The sequence below is a fragment of the Otolemur garnettii genome, unplaced genomic scaffold (genome assembly GCF_000181295.1).
Source record: "Otolemur garnettii isolate 467f Iridium unplaced genomic scaffold, OtoGar3 scaffold00044, whole genome shotgun sequence".
In the NCBI taxonomy this organism is placed as follows: Eukaryota; Metazoa; Chordata; class Mammalia; order Primates; family Galagidae; genus Otolemur; species Otolemur garnettii.
Window position 1 is genome coordinate 5,049,103 of NW_003852439.1, and position 17,205 is coordinate 5,066,307.

The 17,205-nt window shown below is 46.1% G+C and overlaps 1 protein-coding gene across 1 annotated transcript in view; it reads right to left on the bottom strand.

Moving 5' to 3' along the window:
• The window catches only part of ABCC1 (ATP binding cassette subfamily C member 1), a 149,970-nt gene extending 132,796 nt beyond the window's left edge, over positions 1–17,174 (bottom strand). The window contains exon 1 of the mRNA XM_023513856.1: positions 17,127–17,174. Coding sequence (XP_023369624.1) covers positions 17,127–17,174 — 48 coding nt within the window. The remainder of the gene's footprint in view (positions 1–17,126) is intronic.
• Positions 17,175–17,205: the final 31 nt, after the last annotated feature.

The following is a 17,205-nucleotide window of genomic DNA, read 5'->3' on the forward strand; positions in this document are numbered from 1 at the left end:
CCTGCCACAACGCCTGGCTATTTTTTGGTTGCAGCCATTATTGTTATTTGGCAGGCCCGGGGTGGATTCAAACCTGGTAGCTCAGGTGTATGTGGCTGGCGCCTTAGCCGCTTGAGTCACAGGCGCCGAGCCCACACATACATTTTAAACTACATCACAGGACTGCTGGAAATCTGATACTATCCTTGGGAACAGAACTTCAAAACCAACAAGCAGGTTGCAGATGTGAAGTGCTGCTCACAGAGAGTCTTGCAACATTACCCAAACATGGCTTACCTACACTCAAGGCAGCACGTGCACTTGAGCCCAGGCCAGGCCAAGCTTGCTCAACTACAGTACTAACACTTGGGGCCAGACGATTTTTTGTTGTGGGGGCTGTTCTGTGCGTTGGAAGATGTTTATTAGCACATCTCTGCCCTCTCTACCAACTGGATGCCAAGAACCGCTCTCCCCCCAAGTTGTGACAACCAACAATGTTCCTAGATGTTGCCAGATGTACCTTGGGGACAAAATCACCCAGAATTGAGAACCACTGACCTAGGTGACTTGTAAAATATCATTTTCTAGTAGGGATTATTTACTTTAATAGCAATTAGGTAAAGAGAAAAATGTGACAAACCTCTGGCTTCACAGGATAAATTTATTCAGGTTTCAAAAAGTGAATTGATTTAAAGAAAAACGTTAAGCACATGGTGGACACTCTGGCTGGCTTACTCAACAGCCTCTCCCAACTCTCATCTTCCTTGCCATCTCCCAATAGAAAAGCATACAACCAAATGCTCACTCTTCCTTCCTCCCTTGCAGCTAGAGATGATCCTGGGATCCAGCTCCACTGGCTTAGATGTGAGCAGAAGTCTGCAGAGCAAGGGGAGGCACCTTTGGAAAGACTTTTACTTTCCTGAATAAAAACGGACAGTGAGGCTGGTGCAGCCCTTCCCTCTTCCTTCCTTGAATCCAGATGTGATGATTCGAGCTGCAATAGCTATTTAGGGCCCTGAGGAAGAGACAATATTAAACTGTAGAGATGGCAGCCCTGACACCACTGGGTCACTAATCCAATACCTGCAACTACAAGAGACACTAGAACTCCTCATTAAAAAAAAAAAAAAAAAACCACCTTTCTGTATAGGCCACTGGAGTCAAGCTTTCTGTTTATTGAAGCCAAGTGCAACCCTAATAAATATGAGGTGAGAGATAGATGTCCGATCATGAAGACTGCACACAAATGACTAAAGGGAGACACAGTGGGCATAAGGGCAGCCGGTGAGGTCAAACTGGTGGGTTTGAATACTACGTTCACCCCTTGCTAGCCATGTTAACCTGTACACATTTAACTGCACGTCACTTTCCCCACCTAAACTACGGGTCATGCACCTACTCAGCATTACTGTGGGCCTGATACAGGTATGCACAGTGAAGGCTTGACACAGGGTAAACCTCGATGCATGCCATTTATAAAAACAGACTACACAAGCAACATAGGGATAAGGCAAAAAACTAGAATTGATTTAATTATTAGTTCTTTCTGACCCTGGAAAAGGACACTGCCTTTAAAGACTTCATTTTAAACACTCTTGTTTTAGAGGTAATGGCTAAGTAAGGAGAGGGGGAAAGAAAGCAAATGAGGATTCCTGGAGGATCCAAACCCAGCTGGTCCAGTTCAGTCTCCTCCTGATCTCTTTGCCCTGCTCTTTCAGTTCCAGCCACAATGGCCTTCCTCGTTAAGCTGGGGTTTCTGCACGTGCTTTCCCACTGCCTAGAACATTCTTACTGTCCTGTTGCCTGTGCAGCAGAAACTGCCAGCTGTACGCCAATATCCATTCTCCCTCATTCCCTAGTAACATCATCTTCAGCTGGGTAAGTGCCTGCCCAGAAAGGAAACTACATTTCCCAGCCTTCTTTGCAGCTAGATGTGCCACGTGACTAGGTACCTGCCAATGGGATAAGCAACTTTCAGGTAGTGCCCTTCCTCCTCTTTCCCACAGCAGCACAGGGATATAGATGTGCACCCTCTTCATCCCTGTAGGCGATGGCAGCAGGGCAATCTGTGCCCCTGACTATTTTCAGGACAGAGCTATCACATGAGCTGAGATTTTCACATGAGAAATTAGCATGCATCTTAAGCCATTCTATTCAAGGTCTTTGCCACACATAGCCAAACCTATCTTATAGGCTACTTACTCAAGTCTCCACTTTGCTCTCCAACCCAAGAAACCCTCCCTATTACATTCGCGGAGCACCATGTGAGCGCCCTTCAAAGTACTTCACGGTATGATCTTCCATTGATTTGTCTATTTCCCCTACAGGACTGGAAGCTGTTGTAGGCAGAGAAGCCTGCACCACAAACCTTTGGATTCCCAGACTCAAGCCCAGTTAAAAGCTATTAAAGAAACCGTCAGAAACCATCAAGTGAAGGGGACCAAACCATGGAACAAATTCAAAGGCCTAGGGCACTGATCCTCAGTGGTTCTACCTCCCGCAGGGGCACCTAAAAGGGTCTAAGACACCCACTTGCTCAAGTCCCACTTCACAGTTTCCCCAGGCCCTAACAGTAGGCAGAAGTTAAAAAACAAGGCTGGGTGGCGCCTGTTGCTCAGTCAGCAGGGCGCCGGCCACATACACCTAAAGTGGCGGGTTCAAACCCAGCCCAGGCCTGCTAAGCAACAATGAAGTTGCAACCAAAAAATAGCCGAGCGTTATGGTGGGCACTTGTAGTCCCAGCTACTCGGGAGGCTGAGGTAAGAGAATCGCTTAAGCCCAAGAGTTTGAGGTTGCTGTGAGCTATGATGCCACAGCACTCTACCCAGGGTGACAGCTTGAGATTCTGTCTCAAAAAAAAAAAGCTATCACCAACTGCCTCAAGAAAAAATACTTATTAGAAAATTACTTAAGTTCCTGTTTACATTTCATCTTCAAGTAAATATATGTTGAGAAAAATAGGTCATATCCAAGAAGCTCTCGTCCATAAAACAAAAAATAGAGTATGTTTCCAAAGGGACTCATTCTTATTTTTTAAAAATATGGTATATAATATTTAGGATCTGTGGAGAAGAAAGGCTGAATGTTAAAAATACCAATCTGCCAATAGGATTATTTCTGGAAGAGTTGGGGGGGGTGAGGATTTTTACTTTTTACCTGTTTCTATATTGTTTAATTTTGGACAGCACCTCTTACGATAGCAAAGATGAGAATGAGGAGGAGAAAAGGAAAAAAGTCCCTTTAAGTAATTCAATCACTACCATGTTTACAGTAACAGAAAACCTGGAACTTCCAAAGTATGCACCTGTCAGCAGTTCTCAGAGTTGTCGTAGCTCAGCTTCACCCACATGGCCTGACTTAGGTAGTTAAATTTCCTCAATCCTAAACCACAAACAAAACCTGCAGAATGAAATTCTCCATACATCAGTCCAATTTCAGAGCCCAAACCCTACACTCATCTTGTCCAACAGACTCCCCCAGCACACCTCACCCAGACACCCTGGATCGACAGGGTAAATTAACCTAAATTATCTCAAATGCCCGGTCAGGTGTCCTTGGGGTCAAGATGTGTCTGGCTGGGCTCTGTCCTGATTCCATCAAGGTCTGCATGGCCCAGTAATTCCAAGAAGAGAAACGCCACACCAGAAATGCTCACCCCACTGCCTTCAAGGTCCACTCACCGCCTTCATAACCCCAGCTAGCATCTGCTGAAACCCACGTGCAGACCATCCTCCACACAGGACTATCCCTCCTCTCAAGCCTGTGAGATCACAGCATGATCGTAACGTCAGCTTTACAGATGAAGAAACTAAGGCTTCCAGAAGTAACTGGCGCAAGGTCACACACTGGAAAGTTGCAAGACCCTTTTTCCAACCCAGGCTCCTAAACCTGGTCTCCCGATCCCTTCCTATACCTCCCTTTTCTTCTTTTCTTTTCTTGATTCCAAAAAAAAAGAAAAAGCCCTGAGCTTTACATGGACTTCCCTGGCTTTCTTTTGGAGAAGCACCTTCCCTTAGCCAAACATCCCCCGCCACACCCCACACAGTCCCTTGGAGAATAACAGGTCAGCCCCTCCCCACAGCAAGCATGCCGTGAATCAAAAGTCGCCCAGCTCTACCAGGCTAACAGACTCCACAGATCTCAGATGGGACACATGTAAAAGATGGAAGGGCCCTGTTAAATTCCAACAGCAGCCCCCAGAGAGATCTTGATCTAACATGTGTCTTTTCTCCAAAACCCTGGGTTAGTAAATCAGTGAAGCCTTTATCAAAGGGCTCCCAGATAAGCTAACCTAATTATAACTATCAGGTCACCTTTCTCAATGCCAGACAGCTCCAATCCTCTTCCTCCCAACTTCACAAGGCTAATAGGAGAAACCTGAAAACAGCCTGCCCCTCATCTGCTCTGAGTAACAATAACAATGGGTATCCTTCAACCCTGTTAGAATAGCCTGAGACTATTTAGGCCAGCTCATTTTTGGAGAACAAATAAGGTAATAACTACGGCAAAATCTTTTCACATGTTCTGGGCTATTCATTCCACTCCCGAGAATACATTCTAAGGAAATAAGCCAACAGGCACTATATTCAGATGATATTCATTACAATGTTTTCCTTAAAAGAAAAAAAAAGGAAAAGAATCACAGCAATCTAAATGTCAAACCACAGGTAATAATTACATGAATTATAGTCCACTCATACAAGGAACTATTGATTGGATGGATATTTAAAGATAATTGCAAAGGTCAATTTAAAGATAATTGCAAAGGTCAAAAAGAGGGAAAACTCCTCTTTTTTTGTGGTTGTTATTGAGGCAGAGTCCCACCCCATCCCCTAAGCAGAGTGCAATGGTGTCATACTCACTGCAACCTCAGACTCAGGCTGGGAACATCTGCAGCGTCTGGCTGAGTGTTTCATTTTTTAGGAGTTGGGGTCTCTCGCTCAGGCAAGTCTCGAACTCCTGAGCTCAAGCAATTCTCCCTTCTCAGCCTCCCACAGTGCTGGGATTATAGGCGTGAGCCACCATGCCCGGCCATGGGAAAATTCTTACAGCCAGAGTTAAATAAAAACGCAGAGCCGGGTGTTGTGGCGGGCGCCTGTAGTCCCAGCTACTCGGGAGGCTGAGGCAGGAGAATCGCTTGAGCCCAGGAGTTGGAGGTTGCTGTGAGCTGTGTGACGCCACAGCACTCTACCAAGGGCCACAAAGTGAGACTCTTGTCTCTACAAAAAAAAAAAAAACGCAGGATACAAAAAGGTCTGCAATCTACAAGTGCAGCCTTGCATAACCACACAAAAATACGGACAAGACTAGAATGTTAATGTGCCCAATAGGCAAAATATTTACAATATGTATGATCAATTGATAAGGTCCCCAAAATAGTAAGAGCCTCTGCAAATTAACAGGAACAAGACAAACCAGTCCACACATACCCAAAAAGGACATAAAAAAATACACAGAAAGGAGCACATGAATCCCTGTGGAAAATGTCGCAGGATGCCCAGCTCCTAACCCAAGTGGAAATGTAGATGAAAACATTTTTCTAATCAGATTAACAAAATGTGGTTATGCTTAGTGCTGGGAAGAATGCAGAGAAATGGGAATTCTCATTCACTGTCACTGGAAATGAATTCTCTACCACTTTCCTGGAAAATAAGCAGCCTGTGTCTATTAGAAATAAAAATTTACATAATTTTGACCATTGTGCAGTGTACTCATTGGAGCAATGTCTACAGGAACAAAAAAGTGGGAACTCGATGCAAGTCGAGTCATTAATAAAGAAACAGCTGACTTGACCATAGCAAATCTGTAATTTGCAATATTTGATATCTATTAAAAAGAATTAGTACGCTTCTGTGTATAGGCAGTCTCCAGGTTGCAAACGAGATGGGTCTCATAAGTTTGTTCTTAAGTAGAATTTGTACATAAGTTGGAACATTTACTTATTACTATGAGTGTGAGTCTTACATCACTCGGATGTTTATAACCTGGGGACTGCCTGTATTAATAGGTATGGCATGTTAAGTGGGGAAAAAGCTCAGTAATGATAATAATAATCTATTTTGACTTAAAGTTTATAGATGGTTATATGATTACAAAGAAAGGAATGGAAGAATACCTTGGTTAATTATTAGCCCGTGAAAGAAGCATGTCCAGCCTTTACTTAAATATCTCTTTACCAAAGTGTCACTTTTACAAAACACTGTGTTTAAACTAGAAAGCTTATGTGTAAAAATCAAAGTGGCATTTGCATGGTGGGATTAAGAGTAAAGCTTTCACTTTTTAAAAATAATATAGACATCAAAAACTATTTAAAATTCAAACATATTTTTCAAAAACTGGAACAAAACCAAAGCACCCTCATACTTTGGTCTCCTGATCCCAGCCCTCTGGAATGTAAGATTTAACTGGGCAAAACCTTCTCACAGCAAAGCAGCAGGAGCCTGGTCAATTCCCAGCTTGCTCAATGTTCAGAGCAAGGAACACAATAGGTGCTTAATAAATACTGGTAGGTCTATTAGTGGGAGAATAATTGCTACGACAACCTGGCAATTAACTATCGAATTTCAAAATGCATATATCATCAACCTAGCAATTTCCTGTGGGGAATTTTATTCTGCTGTTTAATTTACATATGTTTTCATACATGTGCAGAGAATAGTACCCAGGAACATTTTCACATCAAAAAACTGGGAAGCATCCCAAAATCTAAGCGGGGTCGGGGCTGAATACATGGCTTAGCCACATAACGTAAGGAAATGTTATTTCCTTTTTATTCTGATTGACATGGACTGAATAAAGAAAATCAATCTAAGTGAAGAAAGAGATACAGAGTAGCATTTAGAGTATGAACCTGGCCTGGCAGGGTGGCTCACACCTGTAATCCTAGCACTCTGGGGAGGCCAAGGCTGGTGGATTGCTTGAGCTCAGGAGTTGGAGACCAGCCTGAGCAAAAGTGAGATCCTGTCTCTACTAAAAATAGAAAAACCAGCTGGGTGTGGTGGTGGGCACCTGTAGTCCCAGATACTCAAGAAGCTGAGGCATGAGGATTGCTTGAGCCCAAGAGTTTGAGGTTGCTGTAAGCTATGATGACGCTGTGGTACTTAATCCCAGGGTGATGAAGTGAGACTCTTTCTCAAAAAAAAAAAACAGAATGTGAACCTATTTAGGGAGGAAAAAATATATATGCATACATATACACAAGCATACACACCCTCACATAGTATTTGCAGAAGCTTTGAAATCTGTTCTAGAAGGACACTCTAGAAACTATCATTACCAATGCCGACCTCTGGGAATGGAAGAAAGTACTGAAGTTTTTACTTCCCTTTATAGTCTCCAAGACGATTCACCTTTTTCAAAAAAATAGTACCATCAAAAAAGTTACATTGCAAGGTCTTCCTTGTTTCAATTAGCTAGATCAATTCAATAACGTCTAGTTTTAAAGGAAGAATTTTCTAGCAACCTGTACAATGTCATCTTAACCACAAAAGGTGTTTCATCATCTGAGTAACAAAACTTGGAGGAGAATCAAAGGCAACTGAGCAGTGGGAAATCCCAAGATGTTCTCACCCTGAAAGGTTTCAGCTAAGGTTCTAAGATGGAGATGGGACTCCTAAAACAATATAACATGAATTTCTTTTTTCTTTTTTTTGAGACAGAGTCTCATTATGTCACCCTCGGTAGAGTGCGGTGGCATCACAGCTCACAGCAACCTCAAACTCTTGGGCTGATTCTCTTGTCTCAGCCTCCCAAGTAGCTGGGACTACAGGCACCTGCCACAACACCTGGCTATTTTAGAAACGGGGGTCTGTCTCTGGCTCAGGCTGGTCTGGAACCCATGAGCTCAGGCAATCTATCCGCCTCAGCCTCCCAGAGGCAGGGATTACAGGCATGAGCCACCGCACCCTGCCTCGAAACTGAATTTCTAAACCCTGAGATTTATTCAGACATAAATGGGTCAGAAGGCCCATGCCTGTGGTAGGGACCAAGTACTGCTCCATTTCCTTGCCAAGGTCGGGTAAGCACCATCCCTGGAATTTCCAAGCCCTCTATTATATTACCACAAGGCATTTTGTTAGTGCTTTCTGCATTTTGCAGAATGTTCCAGGCAAGATCTTTATGAGATGGGCTCTGTGGTTCCTTTGAGTTAAACTCTATGATACTGTGACAACACCGTGCTCCTCAGGGCCTTTGCACGTGCTCTTCCCTCTCTCTGAGACTCCCTTCCCCCAAGTCCTTGCATGGCCAGCTGAGGTCTTAGGTCCAATGTCACCTCCTCCAAAAGGTCTCCTGTGGCCATTTCTCTATAGTAACTTGTTCTCATCCTAGTTCTTCCTGCCTTAGGTCTTTGTGGTACTCACCACCATCTGAAGTCATGTTGGTTGTCCCCAGTGTAAGCTCCCTGAGAGCCTGGCCTGCTCTGTCTTATTCACTGCTAAATCCCCAGTGTCCACAACAGGGGTGGCACATAGTAGGTGCTCTATTACTAATAAATGATTGGATAGATGAATGAAAAATGGTGTGAAAAGAACAAGATCCAAGGTTTTAAAAGACCACCCTGAAGCTTTGGGGAAACTTAGGCACTTGATAAATGCTCTCTATGCAAGTAGTTACCCTAAGTTTCCCAGAGAGAAAATTCACCAAGAGGGGAAGCTCCATAAAATCTCAATCACTACCTGAGGATCACAGGATGCCAGCCCAGAGCTACCCTCCCCGGTCATTAACACTCAATTCCCAGAACTTGGCAACCTTCTCCTGGAGAGGAATCCACAATTAAACTAAGGGCATGTTTAAGTAGAATCTCGACTTGTAATTGTCCAACTTTCCTTGGACAGTTTTAAAGGAAGGAGATCTTCAAAGCTGATCTCTAAAGAAAGGAGAGACCTTGTCACCGGTGAGACCGAACTGTCACACGCTCCAACCAGAAGAAAGGACAGAGATAGTAAGAAAGACGCAGCCCTCAGTGGACAGAGGCTGCTGCAGGTCCTTTTCTAACTAATTGGAGTTTAACCTCCTTAAAGTCTCATTAAGCTTCTCCAAGGCAACCCCACTAAGCCAATTATGCTAGAAGAGCAACAGCCTACAAGCTCTTACAAGGATGAGGACCAAGGTATTGCCCTAAATTTCTCCTCCATATTCCTCCACAGGAGGCTGTGTGATTTCACCCCCCAGGGGACACTTGGCAATGGTCACAAGGGGAGTACTACTGTCAGCCAGTGGGTAGAGGCCTGGAATGCTGCTAAGCATCCTACAATGCACAGGACGGCCCCCACACACAAAGAATGATGCCAAAATGTCACCAAGGCCCAGGTTGAGAGCCCATGCGCCATGTCCCTGCCCCCAAAATATGGCTTCCTCAAAGGCCCTGCTCAACCCCTCAAGAGGTAAGCACAAGTCCATACCTCTAGCAGAGGAGATGCTATCCTTGTTTTCTTCCTAACCTGGGGAAGCTTGCCTCAGAATGTTTGGGCTCTTGTTATTATCCCAATCCATTTATTTATTTTTGCAAAATGTTTGGGCAAGTTTTTATGAGCTGAAGTTTTACTGACCATTAAGACCTAATAATAAAAGCTAGGTCTCACTACGCAAATCTGGAGCCAGTAGGACAAATTAAACACTTGCTTCAGATTCCACAGGCATCAATAATGAGTTGTTCCATCCACCTCCTGCCAATAGGATCTTGCCAAAGCCAGGGTCTTCATGGCATCAGTCATGTCAGATCAGCCCCAGTCATGTCAACCAAAAGGTTGGGCTTCAAAGCAGGAGATACCACCTCAAATACTAACAGGTGCCAGGTGGGTGACATCAGTGAGACCAGTTGTGAGAAAGCACAGTGAAAAGAGGCAGTGGACCTTGGCCTTAAAATTAAAGCTATGGGCTGACTGCCTGTAGCTCAGTGGTTAGGGCGCCAGCCACATACACTGGAGCTGGCAGGTTCGAATGCAGCCCAGACCTGCCAAACAACAATGACAACTACAACCAAAAAATAGCCGGGCATTGTGGCAAGCGCTTGTAGTCCCAGCTACTTGGGAGGCTGAGGCAAGAGAATTGCTTAAGCCCAAGAGTTGGAGGTTGCTGTGAACTATGATGCCAAGGCACTCTACCGTGGGCAACGTAGTAAGACTCTGTCTCTAAAAAAATAATAATAATAATTAAAGCTATGATAAGGAGGGGTGGGAACTGTGGCAAACTGGAATGAGGAAGCCTGTTCTGGAGAGGATGGCCCCAGCTGTCCACTACCCTGTACAGAGGCAGGCCCAATGCTATCACATCTTCTGATTCGATTCAGGAGAAGCCAGAAATCCAGATGTTTCTGTAAAATCTTCCAATAAATACTGGAAATTATGGCAATTCATATAATTAAAATAAAGCTAAACCAGCCCTCTGGTGGGCTAGCTCTGACCCCTACTTTGGAACTCAAATTCAAATGCTGACTGGGAAAAAAAATAACATCAAAACAAACGTTTATTGAGACCCCTATGCATGAAGCATCGGGTCTTGGGAAATGAGAAACGAATGAGATGGCACTGGGAGCCTGCCAGATAAAATTCAGGCAGTACCACGTGAGCATCCATCCAGACAGGTGAGTGCCCACTTCATCCTCCTCTCCAGAGAGGCTTCAACCCAGCCCCCAAGCCATTCTAGCATTTCATGTCATTCATTCTTTCCACAAACACAGCTGACCCTTGAACAACACAGCTTGGACTGAATTGCAGAGTTCTTCCACCTCTGCCTCCCTGAGATAGCAAGACCAACCCCTCCTCTGCCTTCTCAGCCCACTCAGTGTGACGATGAGGATGAAGACCCCTATAATGATCCACTTCCACTGAATAGGGAATAATATTCTCTTACGATTTTCTTAACATTTTTTTCTCTAGCTTACATTATTATTAAGAATGTTGTATATGATACATATAACCTACAAAATATGTATATTTTAATCAACTGTTTATGTCATCAGTAAAGCTTCCAGTCAACAATAGGCTATTAGTAAAGTTTTAGGGGAGTCAAAAGTTATACATAGGGCTTGGCACCTGTAGCTCAGCCCAGGCCTGCCAAACAACAATGACAACTGCAACAACAACAACAAAAAATAGCTGGGCGTTGTGGCGGGCGCCTGTAGTCCCAGCTACTTGGGAAGCTGAGGCAAGAAGATGACTTAAGCCCAAGAGTTTGAGGTTGCTGTGAGGTGTGACACCACAGCACTCTACCGAGGGTGACATAATAAAACTCTGCCTCAAGGTAAAAAACAAAAAGTCATACATAGGGGGAGGGGTTAGCATCCCTAACCCCCAGGTTGCTCAAGGGTCAACTGTATTTACTGAGCACTAGACACTGTTTTAGGTGCTGGGATTACAGTCATTTAAAAAAAAAAACACACACACACAGTCAAAAATCCCTGTCCCTCTGGAGTCAGCCTTCTGGCCTACAGAGAGTAGGCACAAAAAATAAAATATCTGCTATATCAGAAGGCTGTAACACAGGTGTGGGGCGGGGGTGGGGAGGGTCAGGGTAGGAAACAGAGAAATGGGAACTGGGAAGTGGCAGGGGGTCAGGAAAAAGATGCCTGAGGTGACATCTGATAAGATGTGAAATTGAGGGAGCATTCCAGGCAATGGAAACAGCAAGTGCAAAGGCCCTGAGGCAGAAGTGGCAGGAGCACAGTGAGACCAACAGCACCAGGAAAAGATGTCACTGAGGTGCTGGCCTAGGAGTCCTTTGGCTTTTACCATGAAGGAAACAGGGAGCTACTGCAGGGTTTTAGAATAAGAAGGACCTATGTTGTGTTGTGTGACAGGGTCTTGTTCTGTCACCCAGGTTAGAGTACAGCAGCAACATCATACCTCACTATAACCTAAAACTCCTGAGCTCAAGTGATCCTCCTGCCTCAGCTTCCTAAGCAGCTGGGACACAGGTATATGCCACCACGTCTTGCTAATATTTATTTTTGTATAGATGGCATTTCACTATGTTGCTCAGGCTGACTCAAACACCTGAGCTCAAGTGATCCTCCGACCTAAACCTCCCACAGTGCTAGGATGACAGGTGTAAGCCACCAAACCTGGCCTCTGACCTGTATTTTAAGAGTCCCTTTGGCTGCTGGGCTGAGATTAGACCCTAAGATCCAAGGCACGAGCAGGAGAGCTGCAAAAAAACGACTGCTTCAATCCAGAAATTGACCAATGGTGGATAGCTCGGGCCAAAGAGGTTGCCGGGAGGCTGTGAGTAGCAGGCAGCTCTGGACACATTTGGAAGGGATGGGCAGCAGGATGTGCTGACAGATCAGATATGGAATGGGAGGGAAAGGGGAGTCAAGGCTGATGCAGTCTTTGGCTTGAGTGCCCATGAGAACAGAGCTGCCCTGCCATTAGCTAAGATGGGGCAGGCGGGGGAGAGGGAGCCCAAGTTCCTTTGGGGACACGATAAGTTGGAGACGCGTGTGAGACACGCAGGTGGAAAGATCAGTTTCTGAAAGTCGAGTCCACAAATGGAAAGAGATTTTTATTTTTGGTTGGGGCTGGGTTTGAACCCACCACCTCTGGTGAATGGGGCCAGTGCCCTACTCATTTGATCCACAGGTGCCGCCCTAGAAAGAGATTTTTTCATCCACTGCTATGTCCCAAAGGCAAGGCACCCCCAAGACTGTCACAAATAGAGCTGGTCCTCAGGAGAAGGAGAACCCAAACCCCGTGACAATCTTGGCCAAGTGCTACAAGGCTGAAAGGTCGTACAGAAATTCTGCCTTAGCTCCTGCTCAGGCCCCTCAAAGGTTACCCAGGCCTCCTCCCAAAGCCATCTTTTTCCTTGGGCCCTGTCATTCTGGAGCTCAGATCCACACCCACATGGAGCAGTGAGAGGGACTCCCTGAGTTCCCTTTCAGCTCTAATAATCCACAAAGGGGGGGGGGGTGTTAGAAGGAGAGGTGGACAAAAAGGGAAGAAGAGAGAAAGTGGAAGAAGGGACAAGTCTGGAAACCAAAACAGCACTTGGAGGAAGGGGGAAAAGAAACTGGCTCTCCATAGACTGTCGTGGCGCCAAAGGGAGGAATTAAGGCAGGAATTAGACAGACTCCAAGGCCAGACCTAACCCCAAGAGGAATTTCTAATAGCTTCTAAGATATTCCTCCTGGCGGCTAAATCAAATATTCAGGGGTTTACTGAGTTGGAGAATGGCACAGAACATCTCGGGGGCAAAGATCCACTAAACCACCTTAACTCCGTGAACTGCGACACATCAGCTGCTTCTTTCTGCTCACTTTCAGTGGCAGCAGGTGACCAGAGAAAATTAACTGAAGAATTTGGGTGGTGATGACCACTTATATTTACTGTGACCCCCACACAAGCAGCAGCATTCTAAGTACTCACCAAGGACTGGCTGGCTTCTCCCGTGACTCACTGCTATTTCACTGAGGCCTCTGTTATCCCACATGGGGAAACTGAGACACAAAGAGAAGCGGCTTGCCTCAGCTGCACAGCCAGATATGAACCCAGGAAATGTGGCCGCTTGCTCTGAGCACCACACTACACTGCTCACTGAGTTGTTTTCACAACTTTTCCATATTTTCCAGTTTTTCTACACTGAGAGTGAAACATATTTTTTTTTCTTTTTTTCTGAGACAGAGCCTCAAGCTGTCCCCCTGGGTAGAGTGCCGTGGCATTACAGCTCACAGCAACCTCCAACTCCTGGGCTCAAGCAAGTCTCCTGCCTCCGCCTCCCAAGAAGCTGGGACCACAGGCGCCCGCCACAACGCCCGGCTATTTGGTTGCAGCCGTCATTGTTGTTTGGCAGGTCCGGGCTGGGGATTGGAACCCGCCACCTTAGGTGTACGTGGCTGGCGCCTTAGCCGGTTGAACTATAGGCGCCAAGCCGAGAGTGAAACATATTAATGAGCATTTTTTCTAATTAACTTAACTTGTAGGCCAGGTGTAACGACTCATGCCAGTAATCCTAGCACTCTGGGAAGATGCCAGGAGTTTGAGACCAGCCTGAACGCCATAGCATGACCCTATTTCTACAAAAAATAGAAAACTCAGCAGCCAGACATGGTGTTGCATTTCTGTAGTCCCAGCTACTTGGGAGGGTGAGGCAGGAGCGCTTGAGCCCAGGAGTGTGAGGTTGCTATGAGCCATTGGGCAAGAGAGCAAAACCCTGTCTTAAAAACAAAAATAAATAACTTGCAATCTCTTCACTTATAAAGTCGTAAGAATATGAAAAGTCAAACAAATAAAAAATTAACTTGCAAAGAACGGTCCAGGCCCATTTTTCCAACCATTATTCAAACATTAACCACAAAACAGACCCTCCTACTGGTCTCACGCCCCCAGTGGAACTAGAACATCAAGTACCACTGAACTCAGCCCTGTTTTCCATGTAGATAACAAAGTTCCTCTTTTCCCATCCCAGAGCATTTGCCTGAGTGCAGGTGATAAGTCAGCAGAACCCTCACCACAGACCATTTCCACATTCTGGTTTTTCTAGACAATTCCTGGGGCTCAGAGGCAGACACTGGCCCAGGAACAAAGCTGTGATAGTGTCACACGAGGCCCAATAACCTTGATTTCTAAGCATGTGACCATGGTTACAAAAGGAGCCAGGTGTAGACTCCCAGCCCAATGCCATCCCCCAGCTGAAGAAAAAGTGTGTCCAAAGGAAAGACAAGGAATTTGAAACACACATCATCTTTAAAAATAATAATAACCACTGTTTATCTCTGTGCAGGGCACAGGTAAACTGCTTATAAAGATTGTCTCATTTATTCTTCACCATCACCACCTTAGGAGTTTGGGTATTTGTGGACCCTGCCCCATTTTACAGATGAGGAAATTGAGGCACAGGGACGCAAAGTGGCTTGCTCAAGATCACACAACCTGTCCCAGTCTTGAGCATGCTGCCTTGGACAACCAGAAGCTACTTGGTTTCTATAAATTACAACTGGATTCTCTTGATCATGTGCCAGCTGCTACCTGCTCTCAAATTCTGGTCCCAGTGAACCTCTAAAAACTGGGACAATCAGCAAGTCTGGTAATCCAGACAGAGGAGGGGAAGAAGAAGTATAAAGGCCAAAACGATTGGAGCAGAAGAGAGAGACCACCTAGAGTTTAACAGTCAACTACCATCATCCCCAAGCAAATGTCAAATCATCTGGGTTGGGTTTTCTCGACTTTTCCCTGTTTTCCTACACTGAGCATGAAACATATTAATAAGTATTTTTTAAAAATTAACTCACAAGGGCAGCGCCTGTAGCTCTGTGGGTAAGGTGCCAGCCACATACACCAAGGTTGGCGGATTTAAACCGGCCCAGGCCAGCTAAACAACAATGACAACTGCAACAACAACAAAATAGCTGGGCACTATGGCGGGTGCTTGTAGTCCCAGCTACCAGGGAGGCTGAAGCAAGAGAATCGCTTAAGCCCAAGAGTTTGAGGTTGCTGTGAGCTGTGATGTCACAGCACTCTACCCAGGGCGACATGGCAGAGACTCTCTCAGAAAAAAAAAAGTTAACTCACAAAACCTATAGCAAAAAGTCCTTGAAAGAAAAAAAAACACACATCTGGACTATTGGAGTAGTTTCGGTTAAATAAACAGAGGACACCCGAAACATACTCATGAGCCATCAACTGCCAATTGCCACCAATAAAATACATCCTGATGCAAAATCCTATTTATGGTCGCCTAATTTCCCCTCTCCTTAACTTAGGAGAAGAAAATAAGAAAATACTCCAGAACTCACTGCAATGCTAGACCAGATCACCATGTGGATCCTTGCAGAAACAATCCTGTTACTATCTCTGGTATGGGGACTAGAGGACACAAAGGTTTTCCTCTCTCTACTAAGGGGAGTCCAACTAAAAAGAAGGTCCAATCATTCCCAGATCCTGAATGCAAAGCTTATGTGCTATTTCTAGACATGGGGTAAATCTCTGACCCCACTGGCTTAAAAATGGGAGACATACCAAAGAGTGGTTAGTCATTCAACAAAATGATATCCCTCAAAAATAAAGGCTTCCAAGGGGGCCCCTGGACAACACTCCAAATGCAGCCTTCAAGAAAGAACCACTTAACTGGAGGAGAAGGTTGCTTGGGGATATTAATTACCAGCTCCTAAGAGCCATGGGTATTTCTCCAGATTGCTAAACAAAAGGAAGAAAATAATCATGTCCAGATTTGCCTACTGTGTTCACCAAAACAGAATAAACAGTGCCCTCCTGGAACAAAGGGGCAAATCGCATTACAGTGAGGGTAAAATCTGAAACATTTGGGGATTAGACCACAGAAAAGTAGACTCTGGACGCCTAGCCGGATTGGCCACTCAACATTTCTGAAGACAACTTTGCCGGGATAAAACGTCCGGGACATCGCCAGAGTGGAGCCTCGCGGGGATGGGGGGTGTGGTGGTGTCACAAACCCGGGTACCAGGATCCTAGGCACCCTCAGCTGCACCCCAAACCCGACCCCAAAGTCAGGCAGGACATGTAAGAGGGAGCTGCCACCTTCTTCCCTGACCCGACCCTCTCCTTCCTCTGTTCCCCCAAACTTCCCCCGGAGTATTTAGGCATAAAGAAAGAGAAAAACAAAGATACGTAACCACTGGAGAGTAACATGAATGTATAACTGGGAGTGTAGGAGGAACGCCAATCAATGGGAAGTCACTTTCCAGTCTGAGCGCCTCCCTAGATCACCCCTTTAGTAATGGGGTATTTTTTGTGTAAGGGAGACCCCAACCCACAAAGAAGATGTGAGAACAGAAGCAGGGAGCCACTTCCCTTCCCTCCCCCACCACCAGCGTCCCCTTCCTTAGAAGGTTAGTTTTTGCTGGAGGAGGGAACCCCAAAGCACGCAGGCCTCCTCCCCTAGGCTCCGGCCCCTTTGCCTCCGCTTCAAACCCCAGGGCTGTCTGAGTACATGCCCTGCTCCCCTAGAACTGGGTACCCCAAGTTTCCCCCATCCGCTGCACCCCCGAAAGGGCCTGGCCGCTAGCGGGACGGAGGCGCGGGCCCCCCAGCCGGCGGCTGATCCGAGAACCGGACGCCCCGGGAGGCTGCGGGCCCGGCGCTTCCCTCCGCGGGCCGGCCTCCGTCCCCGCCGCCGGCCTCCCTCCCTCCCTCCCCGTCGGCCTCGCGCGGCCCGGGCGGCCGCCCAGCACGTACCCAGAAGGGGTCAGAGCCATCGGCGCTGCAGAAGCCCCGGAGCGCCATGCGGCCGGCGCGGGCACCTGCGGGCGGCACC